This window comes from Electrona antarctica (genome assembly GCF_951216825.1).
Source record: "Electrona antarctica genome assembly, chromosome: 3".
NCBI lineage: Eukaryota > Metazoa > Chordata > Actinopteri > Myctophiformes > Myctophidae > Electrona > Electrona antarctica.
Genome location: NC_136808.1, coordinates 31,138,224 through 31,160,691, shown reverse-complemented (window position 1 = coordinate 31,160,691; position 22,468 = coordinate 31,138,224). Strand labels below are relative to the sequence as shown.

The 22,468-nt window shown below is 40.8% G+C and overlaps 2 protein-coding genes across 2 annotated transcripts; one reads left to right on the top strand and one right to left on the bottom strand.

Moving 5' to 3' along the window:
- Window positions 1-1,375: 1,375 nt before the first annotated feature.
- galt (galactose-1-phosphate uridylyltransferase) lies at window positions 1,376-15,044 on the bottom strand. Its single transcript, XM_079497035.1, has 11 exons — window positions 14,679-15,044; window positions 11,142-11,311; window positions 10,708-10,783; window positions 9,154-9,202; window positions 8,643-8,772; window positions 8,247-8,303; window positions 7,548-7,670; window positions 3,711-3,846; window positions 2,960-3,043; window positions 2,405-2,559; window positions 1,376-2,072 (listed from the first exon to the last, which is right to left on the bottom strand). Exons 1-11 carry the CDS (start codon window positions 14,710-14,712, stop codon window positions 1,995-1,997), a joined length of 1,092 nt encoding a protein of 363 aa, XP_079353161.1. The 5' UTR covers window positions 14,713-15,044; the 3' UTR covers window positions 1,376-1,994.
- Window positions 15,045-15,144: 100 nt separating this feature from the next.
- Window positions 15,145-19,427, top strand: sigmar1 (sigma non-opioid intracellular receptor 1). The gene is made up of 5 exons (XM_079497036.1): window positions 15,145-15,429; window positions 16,063-16,114; window positions 16,529-16,677; window positions 17,750-17,842; window positions 18,663-19,427. The coding sequence occupies exons 1-5, from the start codon at window positions 15,285-15,287 to the stop codon at window positions 18,890-18,892; spliced, it is 669 nt and encodes a 222-aa protein (XP_079353162.1). The 5' UTR covers window positions 15,145-15,284; the 3' UTR covers window positions 18,893-19,427.
- The last annotated feature ends 3,041 nt before the right edge of the window (window positions 19,428-22,468 follow it).

Here is a 22,468-nt window from a genome sequence, read left to right as displayed (position 1 = left end):
TGTTTTGTCACTTTGGCAGGAATATGTGTTATGTTCACATGCTGACTCAAATGGCAACCTTTTGCATAAACTCAATTTATACTGTGTGAGGGTGTCGCATCATGGCGTGTTGTTAGCTTGTAGATCAATTCGTTTTGGCAAGACCGTCTTAATATGGAGTATAAATTAAATTAGAATACATGTGTTGTCCCATATCCAGATGACTTATCCAGATACAGATCTCTTGTTAATAACAGGTGCTGGCGGCGTGTTTCCTCCTCCGCGTCATCAGTGCCCATACCCGAGGCGGGGTTGGCGAAAGGGCCTTTCTGTGTGGAGTTTGCATGTTCTCCCCGTGTCCCCTATAGGGTAGGTACCCTCACAAAAAACATGCCGTAATCCTGGTATCTAAACTGCCTCCCCCTGGCCAGCCGGGGCGCCTGATGGAGGGAAAAGGAACTGGTTGGAATAATGTGTTCCTTCCACGCGCTACGTCCAACCAGGGAAACTCCCCTGTCAGGTGTAAAGGAGCAACTTGGACACTCAGGCATGAAGGAAGCATGAGTTCAAGTCCGTTGCTCTCCCCATGTCCCCCATATATGGGGACTAGGTTGGCGGAGGGTGTGTAGAGCCCAGGATCACATTAGATAATTGACACAGGGGTGAAAAATGGGTTACAAAATCGTGGGATAAAAATTATAAAGAAAATAAATAACAAGTGTAAATGGGGTCGTAGACTTTGACTTGCAAAATATCCAACAAACTTGTATTAACTGGTTTATAACCAGTAAGACGCCCTGAGGGCGAGAAGCGACTGAAACAACAGAGCTTCTTAATACGGCACAGTTGAGAAGCAGGAATTAAAGTATTAATTAATCTGGTGTCAGTGAGGTCAGAGACTCAGATGTAGAGTTGCTGGCCGGCTCCATATATGCAGATGTAGGTGATGATCCAATTTTGGCTATCCAGGGTTTGATGAGGTCAGTGTCGTGCTCTTCATATATGGAGATCCAGGTGATGATAGTCAGCTCCACATATGGATATGTGTTGTACCAACTTGGTTCATTTGTGTGACTTGCGTCACGGCAACAATATATTATCATGAGACTGTCACAATATGTCTAATTTGTCTATATATTGACATTCCCATATATGGACTTAAAATTGATGACATCAGGGATCTCCATATATGGGCATAACAGGGATTGTATAGGGCATCGTCTGGGAATGCCCATATATGGATTTTCTTTTAATCGACGTTTTCGGGCCTGAAACAACAGAGCTCTTAATACGGAACAGTTGAGAAGCAGGAGTTAAACTATTAGTGTCAGTGAGGTCAGTCGTAGATTAGATAGATAGATCCATATATGAAGATCACGACGCCTCGTGACATGCTCCATATATGGTGGTCAGTCCATCAAGCCTCGTGACACGCTCCATATATAGCGTGTCTTGAGTGTACATGGTTTGATGAGGTCAGATCAACATATGGAGACGGCCATATATGGAGCACGTCATGAGGCATGACTATAATAACAATCAGCAGCCCAGTTTATCTCCTGTCAGTCCTTTTGTCTATTTTCCTTTTTTTCGTTTTCCTTCTGACAGTTTGTATTGATTTTCTAACAAACATCTTCAACAATATATGCATATAAAATGATAAAATAAAGCATGTATATGTATATAAAAAAGAAATGCCAGAATTGTCTGTATGTCTGTATTTATTGTACATCCTTAAACCATAGCCTCCCCCCACCAAGTCCATCAGCCAATCCCCACAAGCTCCAATGAGGGCCGTCTTTGCAGCAGTGTAGAAGTCCATGTCTGTGTGATAGTATGATAGTACAGTAGCTGTATCTTTGTCCCAAAATGCATTATTTCTTACAACAAAGAAATAATAAACCAAATACAAATGTTGAACTTGTAGTATTATTTCATTGAAAGTAATCCAGTTATATATAACTATTCACTTCTATCTTCCATTCTCCCCTCTGCTCCATTCCTCCTTCTCCCCTTCATCCCTCCATCATCCTCTCCTCCATTCCCCTGTTCCTGTAGTGTACATCGGGCAGACCTCTCAGCCTCTCCGCTGCCTGAAAAATAAATGAATATATCTAAATAATTATTTTGCTATTTATGTTTTTTCTAATAGGATTAAATTATGATCATGATTTTGTTGGTAATGTCAACTCAAATCATCCTGTTCTAGGGAATGTGATATCTCAGGAACGCCTTAAGAGAATTTCATCACATGAGGCACAAACGTCCACTTGGACTCAAGGAAGAAGTGATTAGAATTAAGAGTGACCTAACAAATCACGTTCATGAAATTCCTTCAAAGCCTTCACTACATAATACTACACGAGTCTGGACAGACTGCAAACGGTTGGCAGAGGCACACAACCGCGATGCTGTATTTCTGTACCTGCTCTGGCGTCAGATCCCTCTGTTCCATGGCAAGCATCTCATAGCCGACCATGTGCTTCCGGACAGTCGCTGACCTCAGCAGAGGGGGGTAGTAGTGGGCGTGCAGCAGCCAATGGGAGTTGTCCATTTTCAAATGCTCACCGGTGGGTGCCCCTGATTGGATGGATAGACAAGAGATCGAGAGGAAGGTACAGTTAACTGTGTGTGGACTGAAAGGTGCAATAAAATAAATCTATACGCTACTAACATAGCAGCCACTTAGTGACTACCTAGCAACCGCCTAGGAATCACATTATAACCATATGCTACTAGGTGTTTTTTAGGCAGTATCCTAGTTTTGCTAGGTGGAAACTACTGTAGGTAGTTTCTAGAAAGAACATTAGGTGGTTGCCAAGTGGATCAAAGCTGGTTGCTTGCTGGACACTAGGTGGTGGCTACTGTAGGATGATACTAGGTTTTTGCAAGCTGGATACTAGGTAGTTGTGTGTATGCAGTCAGTCATCCATCACTCTGAAACAGTAAACATATGTGTCATCTTTCTCAGTTACTGTACCATGCCAACCCATGGAGTAAGGGAAGTTGGTCTCAAACAGATTGTCATATTTGGTCAGAAGTCTCTTCATGATGTCAGCAAGATCTATAGATGGATAAGATATGAAAAAGTAGTATAAGAACACAAAGTACCCGGCAAAAACAGAAAACAGGCTAGCAAACCATAAGAGGAAATAGCTGATATGCTCTGAAATCAAAATTGGGTGCCATCAAAAAATATAAAAGCACAAACAAGTACCAAGAAACAGTCTAATTTCGACAGCGCTTCCCTGTGGATGTCTGATGTCATGTTCATATTGTTAACATCAATCATGCCCAGCAGCAAGGTGGATCTGAGATTATAAAAATATTTGTAATATGTGGAAAATTTCCAGGGGGATATATTTCCTTGCCCTACTGGTAGCATGCACGAGACATTTGGAAATGGATGGTCCAGGGATTCCAGTGATTTCCGAGATTTGCTGTGGACAAACGTTACACAGACCTTCTAGACAATTTGCCCCTTAATGTTGCGTTATCACGAGGCATATGCAAAGTTGCAAAGATCACAGCATATTTGTAGCTTTCTATGTTTTGCAGCACCTACAAACGTCAGATTTGCTTTTTAGCTTCACGTCGCTGGCTTCCATGTTGACAATGAATGATAGACTGTATCTTTACATCTGCCCGTGTGAACGGTGAACGCACCATAACCCTGTTGTAAAAAGTACACAATGTAATTGAGTAATACACACACACACACACCCACCCACCCTCTCTCTCGGCAGCTGTGAGGTCATTAAGCCGCAACACGTGGCGCCGCCGTGGCAACAGCAGCGTCTGGTACGGCCAAGTCGCCCAATAGGGGACGACCGCCAGCCAATCAGAGGACAGGACCACTATCCTCTCCTGAGGAGGCAGGAAGTAGGGACAGATTTGAATCCATGTCAATACATCCATAACTCAGTCAGCACAAAACTAGTTTATGAAAGGATCACATTTCATCTGGATTGAATCACAAACTTATCTCAGGAAGAAATGTCTTTGTTCCCAAATTTTCACTTAGATTCCTCTGGAAACCCTTTACTTACTTTGCTTTTCGTTTCTTTGCTTTCTTCCTTCCACTCTTCCGTAGTAATAGTAGTACTATTTAACATTAGTAGTACTAACAGTAGTAACAGCAGTAGCAGTCCCAGCAGTACTACAAGTAGTACCGTCAGTAGTAATTTTGGTAGTCGGAATCTTCATATAATTGGTCCTCACTAATGGTCATGATAAAATACCACAATTGTTTTCTACTTGGTCTGTGTCTCTCAGAAACCCATCTTCCAGTGACATCAACGTTAGGTAGATTTGTTTTTAAAACAAGATTTTAAAACGATGGCTTCCATTATAGCATTGCAACTTTTCAGGAATAGAAAGCCTGCAGTTTCTATTAGCTTGAATTCACCATCGATGATGTCACTGGACGACGGGCTATTGAACTGAACAGCCCTTCTATGAGACACAGACAGAGTTGGAAAAAAAGTGCTATTTTATCATGAACATTAGTGAGGACCAATTATATGAAGATAGGTTGAAAAGTCGTCATTTAACTTAGTAGTAACAAAAGTAGTAGTACCAGCAATAATTAACAGTAACAGTAGTATAACAGCAGCAGCAATAGAAGTATTAGTACCACTGCAGCAGTAATTCTTGTGGTAGTAACTAACAGCATTAGTAGTCTTAGTAGTACAAGTAGAAGTACTAGTAGTGGTAGAAGCAGTAGTAGTACCCTTCTCTCCTCCTCTTGCTTGGCATACTGCAGTAGTAACGGCTAGTACTAGTAGTGGTAGAAGCAGTAGTAGTACCTTTCTCTCCTCCTCTTGCTTGGCATACTGCAGTAGTAACAGCTAGTACTAGTAGTGGTAGAAACAGTAGTAGTACCTTTCTCTCCTCCTCTTGCTTGGCATAGAGACACACGGGGACTACAAATTCCACGCCCCCAAATGAGACAGCGTCCCCACTTCTGGTCCGTTAGACCAGTGTACTGCATGCCAGCCCATAGAAGTCAATTGAAATTCCACTGTAGTTAGCCTACTTTTAAAATAATACAACATGAACTGAAGACTATATTGATTTGAATAAAAATATGTTTCCAAATGTATGAAGTGTCTTTGTCAACATATTTTTTTGTTTTCTCAATAGATGACTTGTTTCACATTTAATTTACCACTTGAATGAGTTACCCATAATGTTAACGGAGCAGAGCTGAGTTGACAGACTGATTACCTGTCGCTTATAAGTGACGTTCCAAGCGCCGCCGAGTTTGAAGATACATTATCCGTATTTGTGGTGCATGGTGTGAACATGCAGGCGTATATGAATTCTTTATACAAAGAAAAAATAAAACTTGTTGGATTATCAATTTGTCCATATGATTTGCCTAAAAGTAGTTGGGAAAATGACCCAACTAAATGGCCAGGAGTGACATATCCAGATATTGTCAACTATCTAGTGGATTCTCCAGGTTTATAGATAATAAAATATCAATTAGAATCTATTTTATGTATTACAGTTTTAATACATATTACAATATATGGGGTATTTATTTATATAGCCCATATATTGCAATTTCACGGGAATTGGGAGCTTCATGCAAGAAGAATAATATAATAAATTACTTTTCAGGCAGTCAATTTCAGTCTGTGTAATCCTATATAGCAGCATATGCTCCTCAGATGATTTTGCCTGACTTCTTGATATTGTCAATCTATATCATATTCAGTAGGATAAGATTAATGGTTCACATGACGCTCGTCCTTCACGTGCGTCGTGGCGTGATTTGCCTTGTTTTGAGCGCCTGGCTAAGTTATGTGCATTTGTAAACGTTCAGATTTCAAATAGCCTATAAAGTGCTCACCCCCGGGGACACGGATGTTAGAATTTTGAACGGGCGGCTATTAACAGCCGTGCATCCCGTATTGTTCAAGAAAATGCATTTTAATCCGATCGGTGACCATTTTCTATAAAGGTTATAATAATGCATGAGTGCAATACACCTCCCAACCGATAAGGGCACGTATTGAAAGCATATAGCGAAAAAATTAGAAATTGGCCAGCCGTCGGATAAAAATGCTTTTTATTGAACAATATAAGGACTACACGGGTGCTAATAAACGTGCAAATGTATAACATCCGTAGCTCCGGGGATGAGCACTTTATATTTGAAATCTGAACGCTTATGTAGCCTACACTTAAACGTTGTAAATGTAGCAAGGCATAAAGACAGGGTGAAGTTGCGTCATGACTGACTATCATAAGTTTCAAGGCTATTTTCACTGTGACATATACCTTCATAAGCTTCACTTGAATACTTAATTTCCACCACTTGTGGAGTTCACAAACTTCTTCTGGATGGTTTCACATATTTTTTTACTAGTGGATGGGTGCAGCCATTTCTGTCTCTTTTCATGATCAGGGTTTTTTTCTTTGTTGTTTTTACAAAGAGGAACGCAGCACACTTTAGGCATGATGAAGACTGGCCGTTTAACCGTTTACAACGCTGGACTCTGTCACGCTCGTCGTGGTCGCTCGATCCGTCGCTGGGGAATGCCGCATCTAGCGGTATTTATAAGGATTAATGCGTGACGTACAAATCATACGTCAGGGAAACGTCAATATATCCGATGCTAGCAGTCTTTACAATCTTATGGAGTATATTATAGTACATTGTGGGTTGTATATTGAGATGGCAGGTATATGACATTAAAAAGGACAAATAAAACATATGGGACACATTATTCGAACACAAAATAAATCGCTACAGCCTCAGTAATGAACCAGTGAAATAAGGGTATTTTATGATGCCTCTCATAGGGATTGCATTGGCAGCTGCAGTACACAGTTGAAACGGACCAGAAGTGGGGACGCTGTCTCATTTGGGGGCGTGGAATTTGTAGTCCCCGTGTGTCTCTATACTGCAGTAGTAACGGCTAGTACTAGTAGTGGTAGAAGCAGTACCTTTCTCTCCTCCTCTTGCTTGGCATACTGCAGCAGTAACAGCTAGTACTAGTAGTGGTAGAAGCAGTAGTAGTACCACCTTTCTCTCCTCCTCTTGCTTGGCATACTGCAGTAGTAACGGCTAGTACTAGTAGTGGTAGAAGCAGTAGTAGTACCTTTCTCTCCTCCTCTTGCTTGGCATACTGCAGTAACAGCTAGTACTAGTAGTGGTAGAAACAGTAGTAGTACCTTTCTCTCCTCCTCTTGCTTGGCATACTGCAGTACTAACAGCTAGTACTAGTAGTGGTAGAAACAGTAGTAGTACCTTTCTCTCCTCCTCTTGCTTGGCATACTGCAGTAGTAACGGCTAGTACTAGTAGTGGTAGAAACAGTAGTAGTACCTTTCTCTCCTCCTCTTGCTTGGCATACTGCAGTAGTAACAGCTAGTACTAGTAGTGGTAGAAGCAGTAGTAGTACCTTTCTCTCCTCCTCTTGCTTGGCATACTGCAGTAGTAACAGCTAGTACTAGTAGTGGTAGAAGCAGTAGTAGTACCTTTCTCTCCTCCTCTTGCTTGGCATACTGCAGTAGTAACAGCTAGTACTAGTAGTGGTAGAAGCAGTAGTAGTACCTTTCTCTCCTCCTCTTGCTTGGCATACTGCAGTAGTAACGGCTCTCTGTGCTTTTCAAAGTACTCTCTCTGACAGCGGTCAGAGGTCAATGCCTCGTTGGGCAGGAAGTCACTGGCCCACACCTACAGTATGACATCACAGGGAGATGTTATAGTAAAACAAACAAACAAAAAACACCAGAGAGCAGTTCGTCAAAAATCTCTAAGGCGGTTACTACTGTAGACTGGAGGGGCCACTCATTTTGATTCACTACCTGAGATTCGAACCCATAAATAAGGGACACTAGCCTAAGAGGCGTTATCCTTAGAGGGAATCCCACCTAGGCTGGGGGACATATTGTTTTGGTCCTCAGGCAGAGGCTCTCAGACACTCTGCTCCGTTGACATCGCCTGAAAACAAGGCAGCCACAGTCACCAACAGCAATGTCTTGAGGCTTGTGAGGAGCTAGCAAGTGCCTGCACTGAGATGCCGATGGCCTCACACGTCGACAAGTGTGCCGTCTAATCCATGGTGTGCGGATGATATTCTGTTTTGGAAAGGCATATACAGTACTTGTATACAAGACGTTAAGTGTCCTGTATCTATATTATCTATATCTATATCTATATATCTATATCTATGTGAGAAAGAGAGAGAGAGATATGTGGTACATACTGTACAGATAGATCATGGATAGATTATAGATGATGTGGATAGACCTGACAGTGAGGGTGAGGGTTTGAACAGCCCATCATGTCTCCTTTGTTCTCAAAGATCTGAAACAAACAGCACAGAACAGAACACAGTGTGCTTCAATTCAGTTTGTATTCTCCATTATTATAGTTCATAGTTAAACTGCAGGGGGGAAAAAGAACACACCAGAGAACAGTCCGTCAGAATGCTCTAAGGCGGTTTACAGAACTAATAATAAGTCATCCAACATGTGAATGGGCCTGGTGCAAATTTGGCCATAAGCCAATGACAGTTTATCCAAACATCACCAAGCTAGGTGGACATGTTTAATTAACAGCGGCTTTGCAGCTATTTGTATTTCCTGTACATTATTATAGTATTTTTTGTTTAGAATTTATGAAATTATTATTATTTGTGTTTACCTGCACCCAGGGATAGGTAGAACCTAGCTCAGACACAAGCTCCGCCCACTTGTCTATCACCTTGATGATTTCCTGGCGTTTCATCAGCGGGAGGGGCATGTCTGACCATGGGTGGAAACACATCACCTTACTGACACACACACACACACACACACACACACACACACACACACACACACACACACACACACACACACACACACACACACACACACACACACACACACACACACACACACACACACACACACACACACACACACACACACACACACACACACACACACACACACGTTTAATAACATTGAGCAATATTGATCCATTTCCAAAAACAATACCATATATGATTATTATTCGATTAATTGAAAAAGTAACGATAGAAGGAGATAATTGATAGTTAAAACTTTATTTTAAATACTACTATTTAGATCAAAACGGATACATTTCCAATACTTATGTGACACCAATATTTTGATCAAATAGAAATAATTTGATATTCAATAGTACTTACCAGACTCCCCGTGCAGTCTTGGACTGGAAAAGCGGGTGATCACTTGGACCTGAAGATCACACACACACGCACACACACCAGAAACTAAAACACAGACCAGAGACCAGTTCAGAACAGAAATACAAATACAATGTATAGCAATAAGCCTCACAGAATTTCCCCGCCCCCCTAAATACGCCCCATTTCGGGGTTAGTGGTGATAGCGTGACGTCACTCCATAGACGCTTCATGTTAACAGAGGTAATTTAAGAAGTCTACAACTTTTGTTTTCTCAAGGTAAGGTTTGTTCTATCTGTTCGACCTGATTTACCATCTTGTTTGCTTCATAATAATATTGGTCTGTCACATTTTTACATTAGAAAATGTACTTAGATTCTCCAGAGAAAAAAACGTGTAAATGCTCATGTTAAAGACACCACTATTTACCGGAAGTGGGCGTGGAAAGCGGGCTGTGAGATAGGCCTATTGGTTTGAAGCAGGGGGTCAGCTTCGGAGATATTGAGGCCAATATGGAAATGACAGTTCATATGAATGGCCTGTAGGGGCGCTCACACTGGACCCAGAACCGGTTTGAAGCTTCATCAACGTTCAAAACTGGCATGGTAATTCTAAAACACCACTCAAAATGTTTGCAATACACACGTTTGTTCAGTGAAAGATGCATTTGGGCCTCATTCACAAAATGTGTTTATGATCAGAGTTAACATTATTCTTCTTAGCCGAATTTGTTCATTGGTACACAGAAAACTCACGTGTGCTCTGAAACATTCATGCATTTAGAAACATGCATGCACTTACAAAATCAGGTGTAGTTAATTAGTGCGTTAATTAGTGTTGTCGACTTTAATTAGGACGACGCACCAGATTGCCTGAGCGTGGTGATGAATTAACTGTTGTTTCTGTGCCCAATCTTTGCAAAACAAAATAAAAACGTACTGTATAAGAGGCCTGTCCAACCTTTTTCATAGGGATACACAACAGCATATTGACATGAGGTAAAATTAGCCAATTATGTCCCTCCTCAGCCTGTTTTCAATATATCATGTCTTAATATTGCAGCACAGCAGCAGACACTACCTCTGCCTGCAGGTCGCAGTTATGTAGTTATGGAATGAAACTAATATAGCAATTATTCAATTTGTTTATATATATATATATATATATGCCATACAAGTACAATTTATAGTCTACCATTCACAATTTCCTTGTTAGACTGTAAATTATCTTCTATTTATTCATAGACTTTACACATGTTAGGTCAGGTAAATCAAGTCATAACTCAGTCATTCAGAGACACTGTGCAGAATGATGTTTTGTGTCTAAGGCTAACTATTTAAACAAAAAAATCTTATATTGTTAATTTGTTATTGGCTCTTAAGCCTGACGTGTGAGCTTGTAGGTCTGCTGTTACTGTTGTGCGACAGAGAATAAATTAGGCTTTACCTATTCTTCACTCTTACTGCTGTTGCTACCGTGACACCTGACTTTTCCCTCGAGGTCATTAAAGGTTTATCTTATCTTACTACTACTACTACTACTATTACTGTATATCACCTGGACTCGGGGCATCTGTCTGCAAAGCAGGGAAGTCATTGTCAAAGACAAAGGTGCTTTCATATTGCGGATTTACCTTGAGAGAGAGAGAGAGAGAGAGAGAGAGAGAGAGAGAGAGAGAGAGAGAGAGAGAGAGGGCAAAAAGACACACACACACACACACACACACACACACACACACACACACACACACACACACACACACACACACACACACACACACACACACACACACACATATTTTTTTTTTAAATGTCATTATTCAACATGGAAATTATGATGATGATTATGGCAATTATACAAATAATAATTGTGATTATCTCAAATAATTGATTGATAAGTGATCAGGAGATGATGTAATAATTGTGATAGGCCTAGTAGTACTAGTATGACTACGTGTGTTATAATTGCCAGCAGTGCAGCAGCATCAGCACCTTTCCGTTGGCACGGGTGTTTCCAGGACAGAGGGGGTTTTGGGGATCGTGACGGGGTACACTCTCCCCAGGGGAATCCTCCACCTGTCCGGCCCAGGGCCTTTTAACCCGGTGGGCTGACACCAGAACCCAAGAACCCCTCAGGGGGTTGAAGCGCAAATGTTGGTGCTCTGGAAGTATAGAGGATATGAGTTAGTACTAGTAGAGCAACTATTACTATTACTGCTACTACTACAATTATCAGTACTACTACTACTACTACACACATTGACCATCTCTCAATCCGGCCCTCGAAGTCTTCAAAGAAACAAAACAAAACACCCCACAGAATCTAGTGAAAAAAGATGTGGATTGAAAAGCCTACAGTTCAAGAGTTATAGAACGCTTTATTTTATTTTATTATTACCAGGTTAACCTAATCTTGTAGTTAAACTTCCAGGTGATAAACCCACCTTAATCTTATCTGCTTTTACAGCTTGAATATTCACATCACTTTGACTAAGTTAATGGTATCTGTTATTTTGTATAACAAGCTTTTCACACAGAACTATTTTTGACTTTTCAAATGAATCCACACACCTTCAACTGTAACTAAATGCAACTGTAACACTTCAAATGTAACTACATTGCCTAATAAAGGCAATGTAGTAGTTTATTTATCTCTCTCTCTCAACCCCTCAGTTCAGTTTGCACTCTTCAGACAGACTGTAACGGCGGACACCGTTACTATACCTAATGCATATGCGAACACAATTCTACATGTATGGTATAATGTAAATAAGGACACAAATTGTAACAAATGCATTTATTGAAGTTAAGGGGGGGTGCGGGCAACTCAGGGTTAGGCAGGGGGGACACTGAGTTGTCTGTGATTCTTTGAAGGGGCGGACGTGCCGATCTCATCATACACCTACAAATGAACAGATATAAGGCACATCAGTTTAGGAATAAAATAGGACAGGATACTTTCTAATTGACCAGTATAATGAGAAGACTGGTGAAGAAGGAATGTAAATATCTGATGTCTAAACTTACCTCTAATAATAATAACTTGGATTTATATAGCGCCTTTCAAGAAAACAATGACGCTTTACAAAACAAAAAATAAAACAAACAAACTAGTTGCCAAAAGCCAGAGTGAACAAATGTGAGTCTGGCGAATCTCCAAGGGGAGAGAGTTCCAGAGGGCAGGGGCTGCCACATAGAAGGCTCTATCGCCGAGGGTCCGCCTTTTTGCGTGACGGATGGTGAGGAGTTCCATGTCAGAAGACCTCAGGTTCCGCTCAGGGGTGTAGTCCTTCAGGAGGTCTGTCAAATACTGTGGGGCAAGGGCATGGAGGGATTTGTAGGTGAGGAGGAGCAGTTTGTAGTTTATGCGGAACTTAACCGGGAGCCATTGGAGGTGTTTGAGGGTGGGGGTGATGTGCTGCCAGCATTTTGTGCGGGTGAGCACTCTGGCAGCCGAGTTTTGCACATACTGCAATCTGTCAAGGGACTTCTTGGGGAGGCCGAGCAGAACACCGTTGCAATAATCCAGCCGGGAGGAGATGAAAGCATGGATTAGGGTTTCTGCAACAGAGTCTGGGAGTGAGGGTCGGAGTCCGGAAATGTTTTTGAGGTGGAAGAAGGCAGATTTAGTAACAGATTTAATGTGGGATTGAAAGGAGAGGGTAGAGTCCAGGATGACACCCAGGTTGCGAATTTCAGGGGATGGAGAGATGGAACAGCCATCCACCTGGAGAAGAAAATGTCCTATCTTCTCAAGTTGCGTCTTGGGACCCATGACCATGAGCTCAGTTTTTTTTTCTCTCTGTTTATTCTCATCCTCCTTTCAGGGTGGTGTTCGGGCAAAAGAGTTCCCTCTGGGTATAGGCACCCCTTTTATAGTTCCGGGAGGGTGACACCAAGTGGGAAATGGATAGAAGGGGAGATTGGGATGGACTATAATGAATGTAATCATGTATTGGGTGTGTATATATTTCTATGCTAAATGCTAACTGTGAATATGTATTGAGGGTGCATATACATTTAGTAGGCTTATGTAAAATGGCATTGTGTGATTCTAGGGGTGGGGAATATTGTTATTGTTACCTGGGGAATGGTATGGGCTAACCAGGTAATGGGTACCCACCCTATAAAAGGTCAGTTGTCTCTAACCCGAGTGATGACAGGTTGCATTGAATATGACTGTCAAAGTGATTGAGGAAAAAATGGAAGAAGTGAAGCCTTATTGAAGGTTGCCCTGGACTGGTCTCCACTCATTTATCGCCTTGGCCGCTCGGCACTCTTACACAGACAGATACAGAGATAGACAGGCGGTTAAAACAGGTGCTATGACAACGGGTATTGTATACTAGGTATACTATAAACCAACGTTTCGGCAGGTACAACTGCCTTCTATATATATGTGTATATATACCCTGAAGAAGGCAGTTGTACCTGCCGAAACGTTGGTTTCTATTCTACTCTGCATCCAAATAAATAATCGGCTCTTTGGCTATCAGTGTGTGCGGCCACTCTTGTCTTTTTAAGACTTAACTCTTTAGATGTTTCTGCCGTGAGCTGGCACCACTACCAAGACTGGTGTGCGTTTAGCATCCTCCTGCACATTGTATACTAGGCTCCCAACTTGCATTGTCGGCCGACAGGCGACAGGTAGTAACATAAAAGTAGCAACACCACAATGTGTAAATACCCTGTTACAATTACAAGTGAAAGCCCTTAATTTTACTTGAGTAAAAGTACAAAAGTATTGGCATCAAAATATACTTGAAGTTCCAAAGTAAAAGTACTAACATGTGTTCCAACATTTTAAGACATTTTTTTAATTAGCCGATCTAAGCTGAGCTTGTAGATCGGTTATTTTTGAATAGACAAAGTATAAAATAGGTCTTACTCCTGTGGTTAATGTATGTTTTGTAATACAAATCTAAAACTACAAAGTAAACAGTATAGCTGTCATGTACATGTAATTGTATTGTAAAAATATTACAATATATAAATTATATAAAAAAATATATATAGTGGAGTGTAGGACTATTGAAAAGTTAGTTACTTTGCACCACTAGTCTCTTCATTAATATGCCTGCTCAGCAGGATGTGTGTCATGAGTTGTTTACTGTCATGCATGTGACTGAGTTAACTCTCGTGAACTGAACACACACACACACACACACACACACACGAAGTAGTAGTAATAGTTACTACTACTTAACTTCTCACGAAGAATACAGGTGTAGTGGGAACTCAACAGTCAACATTGTGGGCACATCATGTTAAATTGGCTACTTTTCCCCAAACAATTAAATTAACAATTAAATAAAGTGTAATATATGTATGCTTTGGAAAATGTTCGGAAATGATGTAAAATGTACATGATTTGAACATGCCCCCCCCCCCCCCCCCCCCCCCCATTTATAAAATAAATTATTATGAAATAATACTAATAGAAATGGTGCTACACGTTAACTGTGTGTCTGTAGTAGTAGGCTATAGTGGTGGTGGTGTTGTAGTAAAGTAATAGTAACAGTAACATACCCTTTGGATCAAACGTAGTTCCTTCCTTACTCATGATGTTCGTTAACCCAAAGATGAAAGGTGTCGTTACCAGTAGAAGTACACGTTACGAAATACTACAACTACAAGGATCTTAAAATTCTCTTTAAAACTTCCCTGTGGTCCGTCCTCTATTTATGTCCTTCCCGAAACAAAAGCCAGTCAAATAAAAGTACCTGAAGAATGGTTTTAAATAGTGGTGCCACCTTCACTTGAGTTATGTTTTAATTATTATTATTATTATTATTATTATTATTATTATTATTATTTAAATAACATCAAATCAGTCAATTTTGTTCTTACTTCACATTAGTTAATATAGTTACTAATTTCAAGTGTCAAGTAAAACAAAATAACAGGAAAACCTCCCCTTCCGGTTCAGGACTTCACAATAAAATACTAGACTATGGACCACATCATCATAACCAGACAACAACTATTCCACAATCTCCCAGTCCAATGAAGCATTAGAACCATAGAGTATTAGAACATTGTGGGAGGCGACTCAAGCGACAGTCTGGCTCGCGAGACTAGTGGAATTCTATCCTCAACACTTCCGAGGTGGGAACCGTCCTGTGGAAGGAAACCATGTGCTTCAAGAAAATAGCCTCAGTGCTTTTTAAAGTGCTGTTGCTGGTCGCGCTGCTGGTCTGGCCGGTGCGCTACTGGCTGGACAACAAGTCATATCTGTTCAATGGACAAGACGTCGCAGAACTCGCCCGGCGGTACGCAGGTGAGAGATACTGCTGCTGCTATTACTTCAAGTTCTTCTATTAGTACTTAAGTTCTAGAATCTAGTACTAGCTAGGCTACTTACTGCTGCTGCTGCTGCTTGGAGTACTAATATTACTTTTTGTCTCTATGCGTTTAGCCCACTATCCCTTTTAAACCCTACCCCCAATACAAAATCTAATCCTTGTTGAATTATTAGTAGATAATGTTATGAATGTTATGTTACACCACCACCTAGTGGCAAAGCATAAGAACTACGACTTAACTTGTATCTGTCTCTTTTACTCACTGCCTGCAATTCGCAACTGTTGTAGACAAGTCTTCTAAACTTGACACCAAGCTTAAATTAGAAGACTTGTCTATGGACCCCCTCCGCATCCATGTTTTCTGTACATATACTTTGTATTGCTCCTAGTATTGTATTGCTCCAAGCTAGTGTTGATTTATTCATTGTATGTATGTTATGTTATTGTATGTCTTTAAATATCTTGATGAATTGAATACATAAAAGATAAGACCACAATGGAAACAAGACCTCAGGGCTTTCTGTGTTATCCTTTCAACATAATTGTACAATTGCATCACTGTACATGTAGTGTTAACTCTTTCTTTCTTTCTTTCTTTCTTTCTGCAGGTCAGGATCACGACGAGGCCTTCTCCAAAGTGGTTGTTGAACTCAGGAAGAAGTATTATTATTATATTATATTATTATACTTTGTCCCTTTTAACATAGGCAAGTTAATTTGTCTAGCACATTTCAACAATAAGACAATTCAATTTACTTAAAACATTAAGTGACAGTGGCTCAGTGGCCGCTTGGGGTTCGAGCCTGGGTTCCCCCTGTGTTAGTGTCGAAGGAGCAAGACGCTGAACCCCAGCCTAATTGCTCCCGATGAGCAGTTTTGTGCCTTGCATGGTGTCCTCCTCCATTGGTGTATGAAAGGGGTAAATGTAATGCACAATTTCCGTAAAGCGCCTTGGATAAAGGTGCTAGTTCTGGTTCTGGGGACATAAAGCAGACCTGTCCCAGATTACCTCAGAGGTCATCAGAACATTCCAGGTGATCTACTAGTAGTACTAAAGAACTTGTACTGTACCAGGTACCCAGGTCATATTCTACCAGATGAAGACCTGCAGTGGGTGTTTGTGAATGCAGGGGGCTGGATGGGTTCTATGTGCGTCCTGCACGCCTCTCTGACCGAATATGTACTACTGTTTGGTACAGCAGTGGACACTGCAGGACACTCTGGTGAGTAGTTCAAGTTACTTTTTTTGCGTTTGTTTGTTACAGCTCTGTTTTGAAGTTTTAACGATTTCCCCCTCCTTTCTTATTATTTCTATAACTGCAGGTTATGGGTAGCTCTTTAACAATTGTAAACTGAAATTAAATCAAGTTAAACTTTATTTTCATCTGTATTATAAGGCAATGAGATACATTGTCTCTGCATGTGTCTCTCTCACAGTACACAATGCACAATATTCAGTAGTGGATACCAAAATTTGTGGTACAATTGGGTGCGTTTAGCAATCTGGCTGCCTATGGAAAGAAACTTACTGAAACAGGTGGTGTGATTTGATGCTCGGGTAACATGTTTTAGGTGGAAGGAGCAAAAACAGAACTGTGCCAATGATTTTCCTTAACCACAACCACAGCCTGTCGGAACACTCTCAATGGTACAGAGATAGAAGTTCACAAGAGATTTGGTATTCATACCAAACTTGTTTAGATGCCTCGGAAATAACAGTATATAATAGGGCTTAAGTTGTTAATCGATTAGTTTATACTGTGGTGTGGAACGCCTGTGCCAAATTTGAGTCGGTGGGGCGAACGGTTCTCTAGTTATGTGGATTTCAGACGTACGTACGTTCATACTGTATATATGAACAGTACTCGATTATTTGATTAATCTAAATGGTAAACAATAGAATAATTGCTAAGATCATTTGCTAGATGGCATTATGTATGCAACACTCCAGGGCGAGTAGATAAACCGTTTAACTTAATTAATCTGTTTCCACAAGCCCAGAAATTGGCCATTTTATTCTGTGATCTTGATTTCAGGTTAAAAACCTAAATAAACATTCACTGTGAAAAGTCAGACTTTGAAAGAATGAGACATTAGTGAAAAAAAAATATTTAAATTTCATGTCAATATGCGAATTTGCACCATGTTCAATTTAGCAACAGAGTAACAACGCAATATAGCGACGTTAGGATGTAAGATAGTAGGTAGCATGGACTGATAATAAAATGTAGGTAAAGTAAAACAACTTGTAGTTGTGCTAATATTGTGTTTTCTTTCTTTTTGATTTGTTTTTAGGTCGATACTGGGCTGAAATCTCAGACACCATCATCACTGGAACATTCAGACAGTGGAAGGAAGGTACCACTAAAAGTGAAGTCTATTATCCAGGTAACACACACACACACACACACACACACACACACACACACACACACACACACACACACACACACACACACACACACACACACACACACACACACACACACACACACACACACACACACACAAAATGCTCAAGTCTGGACAAAGTCAGTTACTCCATAAATAATTTGGCCTAAGTCAAGTTTACAATTGCCTAAGTCAAAACACAAAGTGGCCTAAGTCATTTAATCATCTTATATCACATAACTGACTGTTATTTGTATGGCAATACAATAGTCATATATTAAAAATTTTGGGTGAAATTATTAAGAAATAGCATACCGGTGGTATCTCTGCTGTCGGGAAGAAACCACTCAACTCCAAAATGTAAAATTTTCAGGAAATGAAATATATACATTTTTCAGGAAATTAAGAAAACCTTATATTTTGAAACCAAAGCAATACTGCCTCATCGACTTTATGTATTGTCAATTACTTGCATGAGAGGGATAGAGCTGGTTTAGCACACAGATTGAGGTCTAAGAGAGGAGTTAAGAGAGTTTGTCCAAAGCATTTTTTACTACATTCCATTGGTTCAATATTTTCGAACAACACACAGACTTGTTGTATAGCACTGATTTATGCAAAAAATAATAATCAAAAACCTCAAAAATTTAGTTAGGAGTTTTCCTCCTGACAGCAACTATAATTTGTTTTGGTCATTTTTTTCTGTTTTCTGAAAACCAAAGGTCAAACCCTGACCTCCCAGTCTCAGGGGAGACACTCTAAGCACCATTGATAAATAGCAGCCCCAATAATCCCTCTCCCCCTCTCTCTGTACCAGGTGACACCATCGTACACAGTGGAGGCGAGGCAGCAGCAGTCCAGTGGAGCGGTGGCACGTGGATGGTGGAGTACGGAAGGGGGTTCATACCATCAACCCTGGGCTTTGCTCTTGCCGACACCTGGTCCAGCACCCAGGACTGGGTGACCCTGTACTACACCTTCAGAGTGTACCTTAAAGGAATGTGTTTGGAGGTTGCCACATCATTGATGGAGGCTGGGCTGCTCTGAATGGCTACCAATAACTACTAGGAGGAGTCGGACCCTTGGGATTTGTGTGCTACAGTACTACACCTTCAGGGTAGTATTAAGTGGGATGTGGTTGGAGATCAAGTACAATTGGTATTCTATACTACCAGGACCTCTAGTACTGCTGGTTTTGTAATTTACCAGGACCTCTAGTACTGCTGGTTTTATATACGATCTACCAGAACTCTAGTACTACACATGTTCTATCCTACCAGGACCTCTTGTGTTGGTTTTCTCTCTTATCAGGACCTCTAGTACAGCTTGTGTTCTATCCTACCAGGACCTCTAGGAGTGTTGGTTTTCTCTTTTATCAGGACCTCTAGTACAGCTTGTGTTCTGTCCTACCAGGACCTCTAATACTTGGTCTAATCCTACAAGGACACTACTGGACAGTACTGCTGGTTTTCTATCCCATCGTAGCAGGATGTTGCTTGCATTCAATGTGGTCCAATTGGTTAGCTGTAATAGTGAGATGTCAAATGTTAAAATAAAGTCCTTAATGTTTTAACATGTAAAACAGGAGTCTCTCAATCTATGCTAGTGTGTTTGTTGCTAGTGCTAACTACAACTACTAACTAGTAGTGCTATTACTAGTACTACTACTAGCCCATGGTGTCGGACGACATGCCGTTTGTGTGTACGGCATGCCGTTTTTCATCATTTTTGAGGATTTGAAAAAAAGACGGAAATCACTCCGAGACCATGGGCTATAGCCCATGGCTATATGGTTGCTGTTGCCTGGCGACAATACACATAGACGATGGTCAAGATGGTCAAGAAGGTCAAGATGGTTTCGTCTTTCTTTCTAACTTTCTTTCTTTCTAACTTTCTTTCTTGACCATCTTGACCTTCTGTTAGGAAGAAAGAAAGAAAGTTAGAAAGAAGAAACCATCTTGACCATCTTGACCTTGACCATATATATATATATATAGATGTCTGTAGGCATAGACATCTATAGACGCATAGACGTCTACGATGGTCAAAATGGTCAAGAAGGTCAAGATGGTTTCGTCTTTCTTTCTTTCAGTTTGCTGCATCGCCGATTATATGGGGTGATACCAGTCGAATCGGCTGTTTGAAACGCTGAGGAAGACCTGCGTGCCGAAATGCGTTCGTTTCTCTAGACTGCTCATGCTGCTTGTGTTAAAGCAGCATGAGTGTTAAAGTGCCTTCACATATAACGGTTTTGTTGTTCTAAGTTGAAACCGAGTAATACACTGTCTGGATGTTATCTTGAATGGGAATAAAAACAGGATTTCTGTAATCAGTAGCAGCTGTGCTGGACGGATGCGCACATATGGGGAATTAAACGGGTGAGCTTCATTTTTATTGGCTTTTATCGATGTGGGCCTCGACACGTCATCACGCAGTACGTTTTCGTTTTCAGGAAGTAATACAAATTCGATTTTATGGACTTTTGATATAACAATACACAATGAGAATTTGCCCATTTGTTTTGGCATCCATTGTTAGGTATGCCCATATAATTACCACGGATATGGTCTAAAAGTGTGAAAAACGTATTTTTCATTTTACTACGCCTTTAAACTCCTTCACCTGGGGTAATGGGTAACTCATTCCCTACCTGGACTGCACAATTCACCGGTTTCTTGCTGAGAACCATGGCCTCATACTTTTTTATTTTAAAAAAAACCCATCATAGTCATAACTTGTTATGACAGGTATATGGTATATACAGGTATATGCGTCACTACCGCAAGTTAAATACGATGAGTCAGACATGTTGGGAAGGAAAAGATGGAGACATAGTCAGTTACTAGCTGATCACTTCTGGAAACACTTCCTGATGTATTACTTACCTAATTTCCAAATATGTCAGAAATGGCAGAAGGAGACAGCGGCCGTCCAGGTTGGGGTTCCAGTGATGATTGTGGATCCTCAGTTACCTCGAGCCCTTTGGCTTATTGGGAAGATCTCCAGGACCATTCCCGGCGCTGATAAACGAATCAGAACAGTAGAGGTGAAGGTTGGAGACCGAACCTACTTACGACCAGTGGCTAGAATAATTAGCCTTCCTGCCTTAACCGATTAACATATGTGATATGGAATGAGAAGTTATAGGATAACTGGGGCGGCTGAAACGAAGAAAGACCCTCACTACTTCCATGTTGTCTGGGTATCAAAGAGATGCCAATGGACACTTAATTGCAAATGTACTGAGATAAACAACAAAAAAGGAGAGAAAGAAGAAAAGAGAAAGAAAAAGGAGAAAGATTAAAAAAAAGGATATATCTTACCAACCCATTCAAGTTTAATTTTACACAATTTATATATGGACCGTGTTGATCCAGAAGATCATAAAGGAGGGATGGCCATACTCTTCCGACGGGGTGGCTTGTAGAGTCAGATATTCTTCTAATGGGGTGGCCAGAAGGATCGACATCGACACTGTCCAAGCCTTCTTAATATGATGCAGATTTCCATGGGAAACCTGGGGGTGGCTGTTGCGAAGGCTCTCAAATGGATCTCCATATATGGGGATAAAAGGCCGTCACTTGGATCTCCACATATGAGGATAATTTATAGCCCATATGTGGAGATAATGGAAATATCCAATGCTGACATCAGATTAATATGGAAACCCCATATAGGGATATACACGTGTGTCATCGTCATATGCGATTGGATAGCATTGTCATTATGACACGCATATAACAAAGTATAAAAGGATTACAATCAGAGACTTAAGGGGGCAGAATATCTTCTAATATCTTTGGCCTGAGTCGGTTGGATAGGATGGAATATCTGGCCAATCAAATTATAGAGCTTTTCATTGGAGGTTTCCATATCCCGGTTAAGTTCGTATCGAACACCACTGTAGTGGGTCCTAACTAGATAACCAGCATTTGTCGAGCTTGATTGATTGATTGAAAATTTTATTAACAGTTTGCAGAATTACAGTACATTTCAAGCACAAACTCAATACAAAGGCTGTTAACTGAGTGGACGACCCAATTAAGCATTACACTTGTTTACAACAGGGTCCACCATGTTCAATTCATCAAAACATTTAGAGACGTACAAATAGACACTTCTATATAGACAAAGAACAGAACAGGAATTCATCATAGCTATTATTATAGCATAACAATAATATGGATGTGATGCAGGATAAACCTATGCCAATTGTTGTTCATTCATTGATTTGTTGTCAAAACAAATGCATGTGATATTGACCCTTTTTTCATTAAGGTTACTTATCAGAACATGGCCACTGAGCCGACTTGGGGACCCAACGCAAGGACAACACAAGAGACGGTCACGGCCACACAGCCAACTCAAGGTACGGCCACTGAGCCGACTTGGGGACCCAACACAAGGACAACACAAGAGATGGTCACGGCCACACAGCCAACTCAAGGTACGGCCACGGAGCCGACTTGGGGACCCAACGCAGCTCCTCCAAGGAAAACAAACAAATGAACGGAGCTGAACGTGAATCCCCCCCACCGCCCACCCCTTTTTTTCCCTCACTGTATATGTTTCTTTTCCCTTTTTACCTCCTTTATGATGAATTCCTGTTCTGTCCTTTGTCTA